Below are 19,677 nucleotides of genomic sequence, written 5' to 3'. Positions count from 1 at the left end.
CTTGACAACTGTTTTTAACGTGTTGGCCTATCACATTGCCAGAACAGAAATCTATGTTTGGTTGAAGTTCTCAGTGTGACAACAAGTCATAATGCTGTACAGAGGTGAAGAGCAGCATAGCATAGCATCATGCCACCACAGTTATCTCCCTGAAGATGACAGTATCTCACACTTTGACACCTCCCAGTTGCCTGGTGTCTTGAACGGGCAGAAGCACTTTACTTTTCACCATTACAAACCAACCAAATGACTCACATACAGTGTAATTGTAGTCATCTTATAGTGATAGATCAGAGCGGTATGTTTCTCACCATTCTAGATCCTAAGTATGCCCAGAGGCATCATGGGAGATCCCAGCTCTCCCCAGGGGCATGCTGGTCCTTACTACCCAGGCTGTTGGTGGCGGTGCGTTGGTGACAGTGTAGCACCACCAAGCCTTACAGCTTCCCCTGAGAACGCCACAAGCTGTGAACGCCCTTGTCACCATTACTTCTTCCATGTGTGAGAGGAGTGCTTCACGGCCAGGGCCCAGCGACGAGGCTATAAAGAGAAATATGCTCCCTAATCGTTTTTTCTTTTCCTTTTTTCTCTCTCTCTCTCTGTTCTTTAAGCGGTCGCCTCCGTGTCTGTTTATGTCCTCTGAGCTATCGGCTATCTGCTCAATCTTTCGGCGGCTAACTGCTAAGGGACAGAGGCTGGCTGCCACTCTCTCTCTCTCTCTCTCTCTCTCTCTCTCTCTCTCTCTCTCTCTCTCTCTCTCTCTCTCTCTCTCTCTCTCTCTCTCTCTCTCTCTCTCTCTCTCTCTCTCTCTCTCTCTCTCTCTCTCTCTCTCTCTCTCTCTCTCTCTCTCTCTCTCTCTCTCTCTCTCTCTCTCTCTCTCTCTCTCTCTCTCTCTCTCTCTCTCCTGCTCTCTGTCTCTCCCACCACATTGTAATCTCTACTTGGCCAGGGTGAGAGACTGAGAGACTAAACTGATGATTATTACACAGAATAACTTCAATAACAGGCACGGGGCTTGAGATGGTGTGAAATCACTGTGCACAGGTTGCCAACTTATTTTATTTAGTTGGCTACGGCAGGCTGTCTGAAGGAGGGCTGGCTACTTTGGTCTACATAAGGTTTTTGGAGGGACCAGGGGTGGCTAGGCTTGACTGGGCTACTGTGTTTCTCACCAGGCCGATTGTTATGAATGAACCCTAACCCTAACCACACTAGTGAGAGTGCTTTAGACAACAAATGTTTTTCTTCTTGTTCACACATTTAGTTTTGTGTGGCTATGCATTTATGTTGGATAGTCAGAGGGAGGGGAGGTATATGATTAAATGTAAACTTTTGCCTGAATCAATTTGTGTGTTGCTACCTTTTCTAGTGTACATTTAAATGTGAAATTGACTTAACTCATGTAATCATGTCTGTCTTCAACATCGCCTGTGACCCTCTTAGCACCTCCACTCTTCTCTGGTTATCTATGTCCGTTGCTAGGCTAATCTGTATAAATAACACTTCTTAACAATAACATTTCTTTTTTCTTCTTCAAGGGCTATCTAACCCATATGAAAACAATATGTTTTAAACCATGTATATCGAAATAAAGAAACTGATTGTGTCTTGCAGGACTTTGCCGATTCAATATTCCGCTTGGTGAGGGAGAAATACCACGAACTGGCAGACAGCTGCACCCCCATGCATGCACGACTCAGAGCCCTGGCAGGCATCGTAATGACCAGAGGTATGGTAAATTTCATTGACTTTTATATCACATTACATTTTTAACCAGGCCAATATATATATATATAGTGAGAAAAAGAGAGAGAGACCACTGCATCCTCATGCACTTGCAGAGCACTTGCAGAGCGTCATATACTTCTGATATGAATGATGTATTGACCGTGGTCCCTGGGGGACATGAAGACAGACATTGTACCCGTGTCATTCATCCAGCTATACACCACGCGGCAGAACCTACACGTCGGTTTGACAGTAGCTCCGCTGGTTTTAGAGAACCACAGAAGGGTTTATCTCCCTCAATAACGTTCTTAATATTGTCAATCATCAGGAGTGCATTACCGTGTTATTAATGTCTAAAAAATTGGACAATAGCCCTGTTAGCAAACAAACGCCATTAAAATGGCCATTGTAAACACACTTTGATTTGAGTGCATCTATTATTCCCAGTCTTTCTCCTCACCTGGTATTTATATTGGGCCCTCACACACAATCTGTGTCTTTTAGCAACTAATAACCCTATTAGCCTATTAGCCAAGTGAATTAAGAGACATTAATAAACAAAATGTCCATTTAGTGCTTCAATAATATGTATTTTAAACAGACTTTTGATCTTATATCTCATATAGACATTTCAACCGCTCCCCAAACGGCACTCTATTCCCTTCATACTGCTAATGGTCCTGGTGAAATGCAGTGCACTATAAGGGGAATAGGGTGCCATTTGGGGCGCATCCTGTCTTTATCTCCACCTGGTATTTACATTGGGCCCTAGCTCACATCTCCCACACAGAGCTGTAGTGTGCTTAAGTGGAGAGCTTTATCTCTTTGCCTGGCTGCAGTCTGTGGGGCTCAGTGTGATGGCTGTGTGGTGGCTGGTGAGGATGGATCAGCATCTCCACCAGTCTGTCTGTCGAGAGCGGCGGCTCATCAATTTAGACTTCACTGAGACCCGGCTCGCCTTGACCTAATCTTATTCCGCTACTCTCCCTGCCGCTCAATAATTGGCACTTTTTGTTTATTAATAGGCAGTGTTATCTTCAAAGATCCAGACGCGTACACAGCTGTTGCTGGAGCTGCCCAAGTATTTGTGATTGTGAGAGAGAGAGAGCGCGAGAGCTACAGCGAGCTAGCAGGCAGCAGACACAAACTTGACAAGAACACTAGGGGTTCTGTTTTCTGGTCACCTCTCTCTCTCTCTCTCTCTCTCTCTCTCTCTCTCTCTCTCTCTCTCTCTCTCTCTCTCTCTCTCTCTCTCTCTCTCTCTCTCTCTCTCTCTCTCTCTCTCTCTCTCTCTCTCTCTCTCTCTCTCTCTCTCTCTCTCTCTCTCTCTCTCTCTCTCTCTCTCTCTCCCTCTCTCTCTCTCTCTCTCTCTCTCTCTCTCTCTCTCTCTCTCTCTCTCAACATCTATTGGCTGTCTCAGCCCTGTGCACACACCACCGACATATTAATAGAGGGACGCGACTTTGAACCACAGCCCCTCCCCCCCCCCCCCTGCCCAACGTACTCCCATTCAAGGCCTGTGGAGACAATTCCAACCTGGGCGAGATTTGATTTGTCACTGGCACAGTGAGGCTCTTATTGGTTATGTGGCTGTAGAAGGCAAAGTAAACAGAAAACTCATTGGGTTAGAAGGTGTGGATAATTTCATTTGTATCTAAGATAGTGTTGGTCCTTGGAGATGGAAATTAGTTTAGGACATCAGAGTTCCCCTTGGAAAGCATGCAGAGGGAGCGCATGACAAATGCCAAAGTCTTTTTTATTGACTACTTGTTTGGTATGGAGATGTTTTAACACAGCCTGAAATTCAGTTAGGATATGTGAGTCTCTCTTCCATAGAGTGAAATCATAGGAGATTAAATAAAAACAGTTCAGAGAGTGAGAAGCAAGTAGTGAATTATTGCTTTGTAATGTTTTGAAGTCTGGTGCTGGGTATCCATTTCCACAGAAGATTTCTCTCTTTTTATACTTTTTCTTATCTCTTGTTGCCTCCCCTGCTTTTTTATGAATTTGTCATTCAATAATACCCTGTTTTAAAAGGCTTAGAAGTGAGGTTGTCAGAGTCGGGTTAGAGGTGGGGAAGGTTGGAGCTGATGGTCGGGGGCCCGGAACATAATCATAATCATTTGTACACTGCAAATTGACCACAACTAAGCCCAAAAAGAGATTGTACTTGAAAATAACAATAATTTCATATCTTGATTACATTGAGCCACGATCACATATGTAACATTTTTCGTTTGTGATAATACTTAGGCACAGATTTCCTAAATTAAACACATTTTTGGCTGAATTCCTGGTGATTTTAGTTTTTTTTTTTACCAAAAAATAAAGTTCTTAATTAAATGTATATACAGTATACTGAGCAAAAAAATAAACGCAACGTGTAAAGTGTTGTTGGTCCCATGTTCCATGGGCTGAAATAAATAAGCACAAAAAGCTTATTTCTCTCATATTTTGTGCACAAATTTGTTTACATCCCTGTTAGTGAGCATTTCTTCTTTGCCAAGATAATTCATCCACCTGACAGGTGTGGCATATCAAGAAGTTGATTAAACGGCATGATGATTTCACAGGTGCACCTTGTGCTGGGGACAATAAAAGATCACTCTAAAATGTGCAGTTTTGTCACACAACACGATGTCTCAAGTTTTGAGGGAGCGTGCAATTGGCATGATGACTGCAGGAATGTCCACCAGAATTGTTGCCAGAGAATGTAATGTTAATTTCTCTACCATAAGCCACCTCCAATGTCGTTTTAGAGAATTTGGCAGTACGTCCAACCGGCCTCACAACCGCAGACCATGCCAGCCCAGGACCACATCTGGCTTCTTCACCTGCGGGATAGTCTGAGACCAGCCACACGGACAGCTGATGAAACTAAGGAGTATTGTTGTCTGTAATAAAGCCCTTTTGTGGGGAAAGACTCATTCTGATTGGCTGGGCATGGCTCCCCAGTGGGTGGGCCTATGCCCTCCCAGTCCCACCCATGGCTGCGCCCCTGCCCAGTCATGTGAAATCCATAGATTAGGGCCTAAGGAATTAAAATCGTTGAAATTGTTGCATGTTGCGTTTATATTTTTGTTTTGTTTTACTAAAAACTTTGGGGGACCAAAAACGATCACTTGCGGGCCGGTTTTGTTCCACGGGCCGCCTGTTGCCATCCCTGGGTAAGACGGCTGTATGGCGACAGCACTGTCAGGACAGAAAGGCTAATAACACTGTCAGTTCAGAGGGCAGAAAAATTGTTTTTGAATGGAGTGCATTTGTAGGTCAAATTTAATTATTATCATGAGAATGATGTTTAATATTTTTTCGTATCAAGAGATTGAAATGACCCTATTATCAACACTACTGTAAGGTCATGGGTCATAGTTATTAAAATTAGTAGTACACTTTGTATACATCCCAAATGGCTCCCTATTACCTATACAGTGCCTTCGGAAAGTATTCAGACTCCTTGAAGGGTACCCAAACATTTCTGCAGCATTAAAGGTCCCCAAGAACACAGTGGCCTCCATCCTTTTTAAATAAAATAAATGTGGAACCACCAAGACTCTTCCTAGAGCTGGCCGCCCGGCCAAACTGAGCAATCGGGGGAGAAGGGCCTTGGTCAGGGAGGTGACCAAGAACCCAATGGTCACTCTGAGAGAGCTCTACAGTTCCTCTGTGGAGATGAGCGAACCTTCCAGAAGGACAACAATCTCTGCAACACTCCGCAAATCAGGCCTTTATGGTAGTAAAAGGCACATGACAGCCCGCTTGGAGTTTGCCAAAAGTCACCTAAAGACTCTCAGACCATGAGAAACAAGATTCCTGGGTCTGATGAAACCAAGATGGAACTCTTTAGCCTGAATGCCAAGCGTCATGTCTGGAGTTAACCTGGCACCCTCCCTACGGTGAAGCATGGTGGTGACAGCATCATGCTGTGGGGATGTTTTTCAGTGGCAGGGACTGGGAGACTTGTCAGGATCGAGGCAAAGATGAATGGAGCAAAGTACAGAGAGATCCTTGTTGAAAACCTGGTCGAAAGCTCTCAGGACCTCAGACTGGGGCGAAGGTTCACGGTCCAACAGGACAACGAACATAAGCAAACAGCCAAGACAATGCAGAAGTGGCTTCGGGACAAGTCTCTGAATGTCCTTGTGTGACCCAGCCAGAGCCCGGACTTGAACACGATGGAACATCTTTGGAGAGACCTGAAAATAGCTGTGTAGCAACGCTCCCCATCCAACCTGACAGAGCTTGAGAGGATCTGCAGAGAAGAATGGGAGAAACTCCCCAAATACAGGTGTGCCAAGCTTGTAGTAGTACACTATGAAGGGAATACGGTAGGGTGGAATTTGGGACACACATATATTACAATTCCGTCAATTCTAGAGGTCGTTAAAGAGTTGCACACCCAGAAAGATTTCAAGGTTCAAAAACATAATTTTCTCTCCTAGCTACCCCTCCCTGTCATTGTATCAGATATATGTTCATATTGATTCTCATGATGATACACATCTTAATTTCACATTGAAGATCTTCAAACATCCTGCGTTCATGAGTCTCTTTATAGCCTAGTGGCATGCAAATGAGTTCACTTGCGTTAACCTTGGCTTGGCGACAATTCCTTTTACTCCAGGAGAAGAACATCATTTTAATGCTCCTTTAGTACTTAAGAATAATGGGTTCTTATTACAGAAAAATCTTATTTCTGTCTATTAACATGTCTCTTTGTCTACAGCAACAAAGAAACTGGAAAGGTCTGTGAATAAAGAATACAAACTTGATTTAGCTGATAACAGAGCTGATAACAGAGTAGAAAATTGGAAAGTTGAACTTTATAATAGCCTGTGTATCATTTAATACCCCTTTACTAAACTGAAATATGACTGAAGTTAGTTACTCCAGAAGGCTTCCTTATGATAATAGTCTTATGATGATAGAAACTGATGAGACAAACCTAATTTGGAAAATACCTGCTTGATGATAGCTATTAACCCCACTTAAAATCTCTCTCACGCGCTCTCGCTCTCTCTTTCTCCTCTCAGAGGGGGGGGGGGGGGGCGGCTGCTTGGTGGCAATTTCATGGTGAGATGAAGAGCAGCTAGGAGAAATTATCCCCCGCAAAATGGATCTAAACAATTGCTAAGTGGAACATCAGAGAAAAAGGAGGGGAAAAAAGGAGGGGAAAAAAAGAGAGTGAAAAGGGTGTTGCAGTTGGCACGTTTAACTTGTATTATCTCCCCAGAACGAGGCATGTTGCTGCATGCTCAGGGCTGATGTGGAGGATAGATGAGACCTGGAGCTGTTGGTTTGCTTCCACACTAAGACTCAACCTGGCACTGTACAGTAGATGACACAACAGAGGATGAACCATGGTGAGGTTATTGGACCAAGCTATTACCCCACATAGACTAGTCCTGAGGAAATCATTTCGATCTAGGGGAACGTCCCAAACGAAATAGGGTGCCATTTCGGAGGCAGAAAACATAGGTTTAGGTGTCTCAAAATATGCTGCTAGAGGTAAAGTATCTGTTCCTTCTCAACTTGGCACTCAACTTGCATTATGGTTTTGACTTGGCTACTGAGCCTGTGCAGAGCTGGCACTAGTTGACATAACAGAGCAGGAGCAGCCAGCATCTGGTTTGTCCTTAACATTAATCTTGTAGTTCCTGGCGTGGGTTCCCTGGTCTGGGCTGGTGTTGCAGTGGTTCCGCTAAGAGCTAGCCAGGGCACCAATTTCTCTGAGTGATTGTGTTAGTGGAGTTTCTACAACCAAAGAGCATAATTTATTCATTAATGGCTTGATTTTTTTCTCTACGCTAGGTGATTCAGCTGCCACATTGTTGCCTTGGTTTGCTGCTGTTAGAGGACTGATCATACAGTGCTTCACGGCTAGAAATGATATTGTGCTAAATAACATCACGGTTGGAATGCACTTTTGATCAATCAGATTGCGCGGCCAGAACCGTTTCGTAATCAACAAGGCAACAGCAAACATGTCGTCCCCCAAGAATGGTGCAGCCCACACCCCTTGGGCCAATCAGTGTAATTTTGTCAATTATGGATCTCTATGGCAAGACGCATCATTCACCCAAGTTTTGTCAAAATCGGGTCAATGATGTCTGAGATATCTTGTGGGTTAGTTAGACTCCAATCCCTGAGCATGTGTGACAAATTTCATCAAACAGATCAAGAGATATGGTATAAACATGTGCCCATTATAACGTGTGGTCTATATGAATGTTCTTGCATATGTTGAGTCTTGCCGGTGTTCGCAACATTTGTCCTGGCTAAATTCCCAATCTGGCCCCCACCATCAGAGCCACCTAATCATCCACAGCTTCCAATTGGCTCATTCATCCCCCCTCTGCGCCCCTGTAAGTAACTAAACCCCAGGTCGTTGCTGTAAATAAGAATGTGTTCTCAGTCAACTTACTTTGTAAAAAGTAAAACAAAATAAGCAACACATTGTGATACAATGCGAATATCCTTGACTGATTTGTATGCCTTTGTTCCGTTGAGAGATGTTGAGAGACATTTGTCCATGGATGCCATATATCAAGTTTCGTGCAGATCGGTCATTCGTTGCCAGAAGAGTAGCGTTCTAAAATTCAAATTGGTGGGAAATCCACATTTCTTCATGACTTTAGGTCAAATGGGGTGAGGGGCGTGACCTTTCAAAGTTTGCATTTTCAATCTCTTGTTATAGCGCCACCATCTGGCCAATCAGTGTAATTTTGTAAATGCCGGATCTTAATGGCAAGACGCATCATTCACCCAAGATTCGTAAAAATCAGGCCAATGCTCTCTGAGATATCGCTTGTGACTAACGGACTAACTGACGGATCCAAAATCGCCTCCCCGATTTAATCGTGGGGGACAACAATATAGCATTGCTACAAGAACGTATAAAGAAGCTAGGAAATGCATCATGAGAAGAACCATATCTCTTTGTCTCCGTCCTCCTTTGCTCTATCCAAGCAGCCACTGAGTCAGAAGGTGGTTAGTCAAAGCTAGCCGAATGGATTTCAGAGGCCATGACTTTAACCCCACCTCAATATGAGCTGCTCTTATTGTTAATGGCAACCTGGCAGAGGTGGCTCGTCGCCTGTCTGCCTGCACACACACACTCTCTCTCTCTCTCTCTCTCTCTCTCTCTCTCTCTCTCTCTCTCTCTCTCTCTCTCTCTCTCTCTCTCTCTCTCTCTCTCTCTCTCTCTCTCTCTCTCTCTCTCTCTCTCTCTCTCTCTCTCTCTCTCTCTCTCTCTCTGTCTGTCTGTCTGTCTGTCTGTCTGTCTGTCTGTCTGTCTGTCTGTCTGTCTGTCTGTCTCTGTCTGTCTGTCTGTCTGTCTGTCTGTCTGCTTGCCTGACTACAATACCATCTGGGCCACAGCAGATAAAAGCTCATATGTTGCACCCGCGTTGCCTCCAGGTCCGGCGGACGCAGTGAACCCTGAATTTGTGAAGCGATGGAGAGATTTGTGGCAGGCAAAGGAGAGGAGAGCGGAGGAGAGAAAAGGAGAGTGACGGTGGTTAAAGCATGCTGAGCCAGCCCCGTCACACACTCATGGTTTATGCTGTCAAAAATCCTGCTGCTGAAGCCCATTTTTTAACCACAGTGCTTTTGAATTAAAATCAAACAAATAGGTTTCAGGGCTGTGGCAGGAGGGGATCTATGGGATGCAAGGGTGGGTTTCTTCCTACTGGGTTCACTAACAATCACGTTTCAAAGAGTGGTAGTAGTGTTCACCTGAAGTGTTCCCCTGAAGTCTGACATGGTATTTAAATGATCTGTGTCCCAAATGGCACCCAATTCCCTACATGGGGCACTACTTTTGACCAGGGCCTGGTCAAAAGTAGTGCACTATATAGGGAATATAGTGCCATTCAGAAATGGCCTATGGTATCTGGTTAAAGGTATTTAGGTGTTGATGGAGAATCTTCTGGTTAAAGGAGAATTGTTGATGGAGTCCACTGTTATCCCCTAACTAATGCAGACTCTAGACATACTCTTGTTTCATAGTTTTCACACCACATGATTACTTGATGACATGGTGTTCTGTCAAATGACACAATGAAGTGTGAGTCATGAGTTCTAAATTATATTTTAAATGTAATAAAGCTATTTTATTTCTAACACTTGTCTCCCTTTTTTTCCTCTCTCTGTCTTTGCCAGGTTTGGACCTGAGACAAGTCCAGGTGGTAGCGTTATCTACCGGGACCAAATGTATCAAGGGAGAATACATCAGTAACCAAGGACTGGTGGTCAACGACTGTCACGCTGAAATCACAGCCAGGAGAGCCTTGGTTCGCTACCTCTACTCTCAGTTAGAGCTCTTCTTAAGGTAACAACATCGAATGCTTCTGTAACATATTATAAACCGTATTATAAGGCCTGATTGTAAGGGCTCATACAAGCTTATAGCATCTAATAAAACATTATACCTGCAGGCTTTAAGTAAAGTGTTGATGTGCTTCCTCTACTCTCAGTAATAACATCTAATTTTGTCTCCTTTGAATAGTACAAGAGTAGGCAGGGGTGTTTTACTAATTATCCTTACAAGTAAAGTGAGGGATATGTAAATTAAGGTGATATACTGGATGTGTTTTTAAACCACTATTCATGAGTTATTTTTCATAGATGTTCATTAAATGCTCCTAAAAATAAGATTCTAAATCAGGTTATATTATAGAACTTGTAGCTATGCTTAAATTACAAATCTGTTCTTACTTAGCACCATGGTAACAGAGAAGCGGTATACAACAAAGACATTTTCACAATCAAGCGTCATACTGTAGGGAGACTGGTATTGTGTCAAAGCAATGAATTCCTGATTAAAATGATATACGTTACAATCTTTAGCTTGTGAAACCGCTATAACTACCTCTCCAAAACCTAATATTTTCCCCACCAGAGAAGAAGAATAGTCTTCTAAAAAATGTTGTTTTTAGTTTGAAATTCTCCTACCTACACAACCACTTTGGTAAATTGCATCATGTGCTACTATAAACCAATCTTACATGCCAGGCCCTTCTGGCTGCTAAATTGCCAGCTTGTCAGATTAGAGTAGAAAAGGCTAGTTCCTTTAATGTCATATTAGCATAATACAGCGTATTGACTTTTGTCTTTCCTCAATGTCTAATATAATCAGTGGGCCAGAGTCTCAGCGGCTGAGCAAGAGAAAGCTAATGGGAAAGATAAGTCCTATGAAAATAGCCAAACATAATGCCACAACTGACGTATATTCACCCTATTTAAAAATATATATATATATTTTACCTTTATTTAACCTGGTAGGCCAGTTGAGAACAAGTTCTCATTTACAACTGCGACCTGGCCAAGATAAAGCAAAGCAGTGCGACAAAAACAACACAGAGTTACACATGGGATAAACGATCGTACAGTCAATAACACAATAGAAAAATCTGTATACAGTGTGAGCAAATGAAGTAAGGAGGTAAGGCAATAAATAGGCCAATAGTGGCGAAGTAATTACAATTTAGCAATTTTCACTGGAGTGATAGATGTGCAGATGATGATGTGCAGGTAGAAATACTGGTTTTGCAAAAGAGCAGAAAAACAAAAACAAATATGGGGATGAGGTAGGTAGTTGGTTGGATGGGCTATTTACAGATGGGCTGTGTACAGCTGCAGCGATCGGTAAGCTGCTCTGACAGCTGACGCTTAAAGAGTGAGGGAGATATAAGTCTCCAACTTCAGTGATTTTTGCAATTCGTTCCAGTCAATGGCAGCAGAGAACTGGAAGGAAAGGCAGCCAAAGGAGGTGTTGGCTTTGGGGATGACCAGTGAAATATACCTGCTGGAGCGCGTGCTACGGGTGGGTGTTGCTATGGTGACCAGTGAGCTGAGATAAGGCGGAGCTTTACCTAGCAAAGACTTATAGATGACCTGGAGCCAGTGGGTTTGGCGATGAATATGTAGCGAGGACCAGCCAACGAGAGCATACAGGTCGCAGTGGTGGGTAGTATATGGGGCTTTGGTGACAAAACGGATGGCACTGTGGTAGACTGCATCCAATTTGCTGAGTAGAGTGTTGGAGGCTATTTTGTAAATGACATCGCCGAAGTCAAGGATCGGTAGGATAGTCAGTTTTACGAGGGTATGTTTGGCAGCATGAGTGAAGGAGGCTTTGTTGCGAAATAGGAAGCCGATACTAAATTTAACTTTGGATTGGAGATGCTTAATGTGAGTCTGGAAGGAGAGTTTACAGTCTAGCCAGACACCTAGGTATATATAGTTGTCCACATATTCTAAGTTAGAACCGTCCAGAGTAGTGATGCTAGTCGGGCGGGCGGGTGCAGGCAGTGATCGGTTGAAGAGCATGCATTTCGTTTTACTAGCATTTAAGAGCAGTTGGAGGCCACGGAAGGAGTGTTGTATGGCGTTGAAGCTCGTTTGGAGGTTTGTTAACACAGTGTCCAAAGAAGGGCCAGATGTATACAGAATGGTGTCGTCTGCGTAGAGGTGGATTAAAGAATCACCAGCAGCAAGAGCGACATCATTGATATATACTATGAAAAGTCTAGGGTTGAGACAGAGAGCGACATAGGGAATATACTGTAGTATCATGCAATGCCTAATGTCTCCAATGATGAAAAATCACAATGGCGAGCCCTGAGTCTATTAGTATATGGTAGAACTGAATTATTTAAATTCAAGGCATCAAATAGTAAACATGTGGCGTGGTTCAATACGGATTTGTGAAATTAAAGTATATTTGAGTAAAACAAATATCTGCAGCCTCAGTTCGTAGTAGCAACTACTATCACACATCACAATCAGTAGCTGAATAACTGGCTGGAGTTTTAGTGGGTAGCCTAGTGTCTAGTATCAGTCAAGGATCATAGTCATTTCAACCATTCAGGGATGATGTAGGAGAAACTGGTATACACACACACATATACACTCAAACACACACACACACCAGCAGCCCTCTGCTCTTCGTGATGTATCATCCAGTTGAGACAGACTGAGTAATGTTCAGGGGGCCGACAGTGACAGAGAGAGAAACTGCTTTGGTCAGGGAGAAGGCCAGTGTTTGTCATCACTCGCTCTCTCCCTCTGTTTCAGTTCATCATTGAAAAATAGACGGGGCCGGGGGGGTTTATGTGTCAGCTGTGATAGATAGTGGTCACTCTCTTTTTCCTCATCTCTTCTTTCTTTTTCTTTGTCTTTGAAGCAAAAGGCGAGAGGACTGGGAAGAGTCGATATTCGTCCGGCACAAGGAGTCAGGGTACCGGTTGAGGGACAACGTCCATTTCCATATGTACATCAGCACGTCACCCTGCGGAGACGCTCGCCTCAACTCGCCCTACGAAATCACCACAGACCGTAAGACAGACTCTCTCTTTCCATCTTCATCTCTCTCGTTATCGCTCGTTTATTTTCCCTCCCTCCCTCTCTCCTGTCTTCCTCGTGGTTTGGTGTCTTTTTCTCCTTTACCAGAGTTTTTTTTTTTTAAAGGGATCATCTTCTGCCGGCTGATATGTTGAAAGCGACTGCTCTGCTTTTGTCAGACGTTGTCAGAAAACTGGCATCCCTTTCATGTCACATTACATCCACAGGCCTTTCAGACTGCCAAGCCACTGTGCTGAACAGATGACATTTTAATGCTTACTCCATAAAAAAATGTATATTCATTTAGATGGCGACGGCTGGCATTCGTTTTTATGTGTGACTTACAGGGTTAGCAATGTAATCTGCTTGGCAGTTTTCCATAAAAAATATTTCCCCTCCTTTTTTCTCTTAGACAGATCTATTCAGCACTGTAGCCATGCTGCTGGTGTATCATTATATTGACGTGGAGGTTTTCTTACACACACACACACACACACACACACACACACACACACTAAAATGAAGGAAAAAAACATTTGAGGAGGCAAATGAATCACGCCAGTATGAAAGGAACTGAGAGACTGTCTCCCTGGAAAGCTTTGAACTTCACTTTCTTGGTCATTAAACCTTTTAAATGTTCATCAATCAGCTTTTACAGATTAGAAAATTACTTATGCAGAAGGGGCTCCCATAATACCTTTCTCTGCCTTTTCCTCAATACTTCAGAGGGGAACTCAAGGCTTAACTTTAACCTTAACTTCATTGCATCGAGAGAGAGAGAGAGAGAGAGAGAGAGAGAGAGAGAGAGAGAGAGAGAGAGAGAGAGAGAGAGAGAGAGAGAGAGAGAGAGAGAGAGAGAGAGAGAGAGAGAGAGAGAGAGAGAGAGAGAGAGAGAGAGAGAGAGAGAGAGAGAGAGAGAGAGCGATCACAGCAGCAGAGATTTGTGACCTGTTGCCAGAGAGAGAAAGGGCAACCAGTGAAGAACAAACACCACTGTAAATACAACCCATATTTATGTTTATTTATTTTAACTTGTGTGCTTTAACCATTTGTACATTGTTACAACACTGCATATATATAATATGACATTTGTAATGTCTTTATTGTTTTGAAACTTCTGTATGTGTAATGTTTAATGTTCATTTTTATTGTTTATTTGACTTTTGTATATTACCTACCTCACTTGCTTTGGCAATGTTAACACATGTTTCCCATGCCAATAAAGCCCCTTGAATTGAATTGAATTGAGAGAGAGAGAGAGAGAGAGAGAGAGAGAGAGAGAGAGAGAGAGAGAGAGAGAGAGAGAGAGAGAGAGAGAGAGAGAGAGAGAGAGAGAGAGAGAGAGAGAGAGAGAGAGAGAGAGAGAGAGAGAGAGAGAGAGAGAGAGAGATATGTAGTGGAGAACTACTTGGCAAAGGGTTTAGAATCATTGCCCCTTTTGGTTGATTTCCATATGGGATGAATATGAGGTGGAATTGCAGGCAATAGTGACGTTCAGAACATAGAGACACAAAGTTAGGCATGATCATGTGTGCTACGTACTGAATAGAACCAGTCAGATACACAGACATGTATGAATGAATAAATTAACACACACACAGACACACAAATAAGACTGACCGTCCGGCTCTGTTCTGTTCCCAGTGCACAGCAGCAGACACCTGCTGAAGAAGTTCCACAGCCACCTGAGGACCAAGATCGAGTCCGGGGAGGGGACCCTGCCTGTGAGGTCCTCCAGAGGGGCAGTCCAGACCTGGGACGGGGTACTGCAAGGGGAACAGCTCATCACCATGTCCTGCACAGACAAGATCACAAGGTTAGATCATCACAAACACACCATCAGTGTCATTACCATGAAAACACACTTTTCCCCTCCCTTGTCGAATTTTAGGACCTGCTATGTCATCAAAGGTAAAGCATATATGATCTGCCTATATGACATTTCAGAGGATAGGATGAAAATTGTTGAATCAACAGACAGACAGTCATAGCCAGAGGTAAAACAAAACAGTAGAAGTCAGAAAGTAAAGGGCGATGTTCACAGAGGCCAAACTCTGAGTAATCCACATGCTCCACAGACAGGAACGAAAACACAGCCATCTATTGATCTGAGGGCTATCTTTATTAGTGGATTACCTTTTTATGAAAACACATGATCCCTGTTTAAACAGAGCATTTAAAAATATGGCTTTATTGACTACAGAGAAGGGTTGGGATTGGTCTGGTATTTACTGTGTGTGGTGGATAAATCTCTTCCCAAGAGCAGGAGAGACAGAACAGGAGCAGGGAGCCGGAGATGTCAGTCAGTCAGTCAGTCAGTGATTTGTGTTGTTGATTTTTCTCCTGTTGACTGAATGACGCTTATTTTCCATATGAGTTTGCATAGGATAATCCTACACTAATTAATTCATGTAGGGATCGTCCATTGTTTGAATCCCCTGACCCTTAAACTACCTCCTGGTCTTAGATTGCCTCGTGCACTACAGGGAATAGGATGCCATTTGGGACAACCATGGTCTTTAACAGTACACCCACAGTACAGTGAATAAGGGCTGCTACCTCGGCTGTGTGATATTCCTCCACCACCTACCCAGTCAGAGGGTTCTGAGATCTGACATGAGGGGAGACAAGGCGGTAGTTTATCGAGGCTTAAGTAAATGTTCAGGGAGATTTTTTTACTCACCACTAGTGTGTTTTTTTCTGAGGCATCTTTTGACAGCAACGAATGATCTCCTTGTTCTCGATACGGTGGTTGAAGAAAGGGATGTTACATTAAATCTCTAGTTCTCACCCTGTCTCTTTCCACCGGGAGGTGAGAGCATGAGTGTCCACACATTAGCTGTATTATCTCACTCAACTAGGGAGAGATGTGGCGATGGCAGCTAGCAGCACTGTTTCCCTACAATTCTCCCAATATTTGGAGGCTAATTGGTGCTGCTAGCGTTTTTTTTTTTACTTATAGGATACAACAACATCTGCCTGGCCATACCTGTCTATGATCTTGATACATAAAGTTAACTGCCAAAATAAAGGAAACACCAACATAAAGTGTCTTAATAGGGCGTTGGGCCACCACGACCCAGAACAGATTCAATGCACCTTGGCATATATTCTACAGTGTCTGGCACTCTGATGGATGTGACACCATTCTTCCACGAGAAATTCCATAATTTGGTGTTTTGTTGACGGTGGTGGAAAACGCTGTCTCAGTCGCCGCTCCAGAATCTCCCATATTGTAAGTATTCAATTGGGTTGAGATCTGGTGACTGAGACACACACACACACACACACACACACACACACACACACACACACACACACACACACACACACACACACACACACACACACACACACACACACACACACACACACACACACACACACACACACACACACACACACACACACACACACACACACACACACACACACACACACACACACACACACACACACACACACACATATTAATTACTTAAACAACTCAGAAACCACACCTGTGTGGAAGCACCTGTATTCAATATACTTTGTATCCCTCATTTACTCAAGTGTTTCCTTTATTTTGGCAGTATCTTGCTCACTCAGACTAACTAGTCTCTTAGCAGAGATGTTTTAAGCCATAGAAATAGTATTACTAAAACGGACATGCCCAAAGTCAGTGGACCGGTGGCCTTATTGAGTGTACCCTTGAGTATACCATTCAAATTATCATGGTCAGTTGTCCGTTCTAGTCATTATATTTCTATGTAATGATTTTATTTGACACTTTATGTGCAGCGAGCAGGGAGGGTTAGGCCCTCGACTAGCTAGCTACAGATACCCTATGTGACCAAAAGTATGTGGACACCTGCTCGTCGAACATCTCATTCCAAAATCATGGGCATTAATATGGAGTTGGTCCCCCCTTTGCTGGTGTTTCATGGGGTTGAGGTCAGGGCTCTGTGCAGGCCAGTCAAGTTCTTCCACACCAATCCCGACAAACCATTTCTGTATGGACCTCGCTTTGTGCACGGGGGCATTGTCATGCTGAAACAGGAAAGGGCCTTCCCCAAACTGTTGCCACAAATTTGGAAGCACAGAATCATCTAGAATGTCATTGTATTCTGTAGTATTAAGATTTCCCTTCACTGGAACTAAGGGGCCTAGCCATGAAAAACTGCCCCTGACCATTTTTCCTCCTCCACCAAACTTTACAGTTGGTACACGCACTTGGGCAGGTAGCATTCTCCTGGCATCCGCCAAACACAGATTTGTCCGTCGGACTGCCAGATGGTGAAGCGTGATTAATCACTCCAGAGAACGCATTTCCACTGCTCCAGAGCCCAATGGCTGCGAGCTTTACACCACACCAGCCAATGCTTGGCATTGCGCATGGTGATCTTAGGCTTGTGTGCGGCTGCTCGGCCATAGAAACCCATTTCATGAACAGTTCTTGTGTTGACGTTGCTTCCAGAGGCAGTTTGGAACTCGTAGTGAGTGTTGCAACCGAGGACAGACGATTTTTACGCGCTCGCACTTCAGCACTCGGCTGTCCCATTCTGTGAGCTTGTGTGGCTTACCACTTCGCGCCTGAGCCGTTGTTGCTCCTAAACATTTCCACTTCACAATAACAGCCCTTACAGCTGCCTGGGGCAGCTCTAGCAGGGCAGAAATGAGACAAACGGACTTGTTGGAAAGGTGGCATCCTATGATGGTGCCACGTCTTTAGTAAGGCCATTCTACTGCCAATTTTGCTATGGAGATTGCATGGCTGTGTGCTCGATTTTATACAACTGTCAGCAATGTGTGGCTGAAATAGCCAAATCCACTAATTTGAAGGGGTGTCCACATACTTTTGTATATATAGTGTATTCTGAGGTGGCTCTCCTCTTCCCCCCTGAAAGTGACCGTTAATCTGCCCAATATGATTCAGTTGGCCGGGGCTGGAGACGCAGCGATTACATCTGTCTAGGTCACCACCATAGGTGAAAGCAATTACTTGGCAAAAAATAGAGGGATATGACACGGCAGTCAGGGGAAAGGAAAAGGGACATCCTACTTCCTTTCTTCCTTTCTTTCTTTCTTTCTTTCTTTCCACCAAGCTAGATACCGTCCGACATCCGACACCCTTTCTCTCTCTCTACTCCTCTTTCTCCGTTTTAGATCCTTGTAAATTATCCTTGGCCTCCACTGAAGTGAGTGGGTCAGTAAAGGCCGAGACAATTAAGGTCAGGGTGAAAGAGAGAGGGATAAAGAGGGTGGAGAGAGAAAGAGAGAGAGGAGAGGGGGCTTTAGCCTTTTATCATAGTGTAGCCATACTATTTGAGCTGTAAATAGACACATCTGAGGTGAAGCCTGCCCTACTGCCACTGTCTGTTTGTCCCACAGTTACACTCCTTGTTGTATCCCTCCCTTCATCATATATCTCCCTCCATTCATTCATCCCCCACTCCCTCATGTCATCATGTCTGTTTGCGTAGGCGTAAAGTTATGTTACGGTAAATGAACCACCATGAAAGCTTTTTTTCATATATTTTTTTTAATCATCATTACTATTGCTGTCATTATTGTGATCGTTACTACTGTCATTATTGTTATCGTTAGTGTTTTTGAAAAAGCACAACAGGGTTGGGCACCTGATTGACCAGAGAGTGGATGTTTGATTAAGTCAATGACTTGTTTTAATTGAAGGGCCTAAATGGCTTTCATATGACTATGAACCTTTATCTTCCATTTGGATTTTATGTAGATGAACACATTACTTTAATGGTCTCCGTTTACGGAGAGGAGGAGGGAGGGATAGAAGGAGGGATAGAGAGAGGAAGGGGGAGAGGGAGGGAGTCTCCCCCTTTAAAATCCATGCAACAGCCAGATGGCTGTCTTTTCTTGCATGAGATTAAAATATGTTTCTAATTCACAGCGTTGCTTCCTAGGTAAATTAATATTTCAAGCTAAATCATTTCTGTTTTGGTGGAAGTAGCGGGAGGGGAAAAGAGAGAATAGAGCTCTTTCTTTTGTTTGGAAAAGGTAGGACAGATCCCACGAACAGATTGTGGTGGCGCAGGTACAGCCGGGGCGGCAGTTAGCGCAGTTTAGCGATTCTTGGAAAACGTCGATGTTAATTGACTGCTCGGGGAAGCAAAAAACATAATGACTCATTATTAGTCATGAACGGGGATGCAAGAGGAAAAGATAATTGCAATTATTGCAGCCATGATAAAGATACATTGATTAACAAAAAGAACAATGGTGTGAAAATGAGCAACATAATGTTTGCCTCTGATTGCGCTTCTCATAAGGTCTTTAGTCCAATGCTTGTGTGAGTACACAGCTACACAACCCAGGTACACACAGAGGGCTTCTATATCTTTGTTCTCTTGCTCTGAAAGGAGGAAATCATTATAAACATGGTAATTATGCCCCATCCATTTGTTAATGTATTCTGGAAAATAGATTAGTCTAAACAGCAAATGACAAGGCAGTCTAGAGACATCTAGACCTACTATCTCTCCACCATTCAGATCTGGGTTCAAATATTATTTGGAGTGACAGATGGGTGGGGTTTTCAGTTTTGCAACTAAATTATTTGAAAATATTTAAAATAGTATTTGAAACCAGGTC

General features: G+C 43.5%; 1 protein-coding gene across 1 annotated transcript in view; it reads left to right on the top strand.

The window, feature by feature from the left end:
• Positions 1–19,677, top strand: part of adarb2 (adenosine deaminase RNA specific B2 (inactive)) — a 198,150-nt gene that overhangs the window by 162,383 nt on the left and 16,090 nt on the right. Inside the window, exons 4-7 of the mRNA XM_071415101.1 lie at positions 1,615–1,729; positions 9,892–10,060; positions 12,917–13,068; positions 14,719–14,890. Coding sequence (XP_071271202.1) covers positions 1,615–1,729; positions 9,892–10,060; positions 12,917–13,068; positions 14,719–14,890 — 608 coding nt within the window. The remainder of the gene's footprint in view (positions 1–1,614; positions 1,730–9,891; positions 10,061–12,916; positions 13,069–14,718; positions 14,891–19,677) is intronic.

The sequence above is a fragment of the Salvelinus alpinus genome, chromosome 8 (assembly GCF_045679555.1).
Source record: "Salvelinus alpinus chromosome 8, SLU_Salpinus.1, whole genome shotgun sequence".
In the NCBI taxonomy this organism is placed as follows: domain Eukaryota; kingdom Metazoa; phylum Chordata; class Actinopteri; order Salmoniformes; family Salmonidae; genus Salvelinus; species Salvelinus alpinus.
The sequence above is the reverse complement of the archived record's forward strand: the minus strand, read 5'-3'. Positions and strand labels throughout refer to the sequence as shown.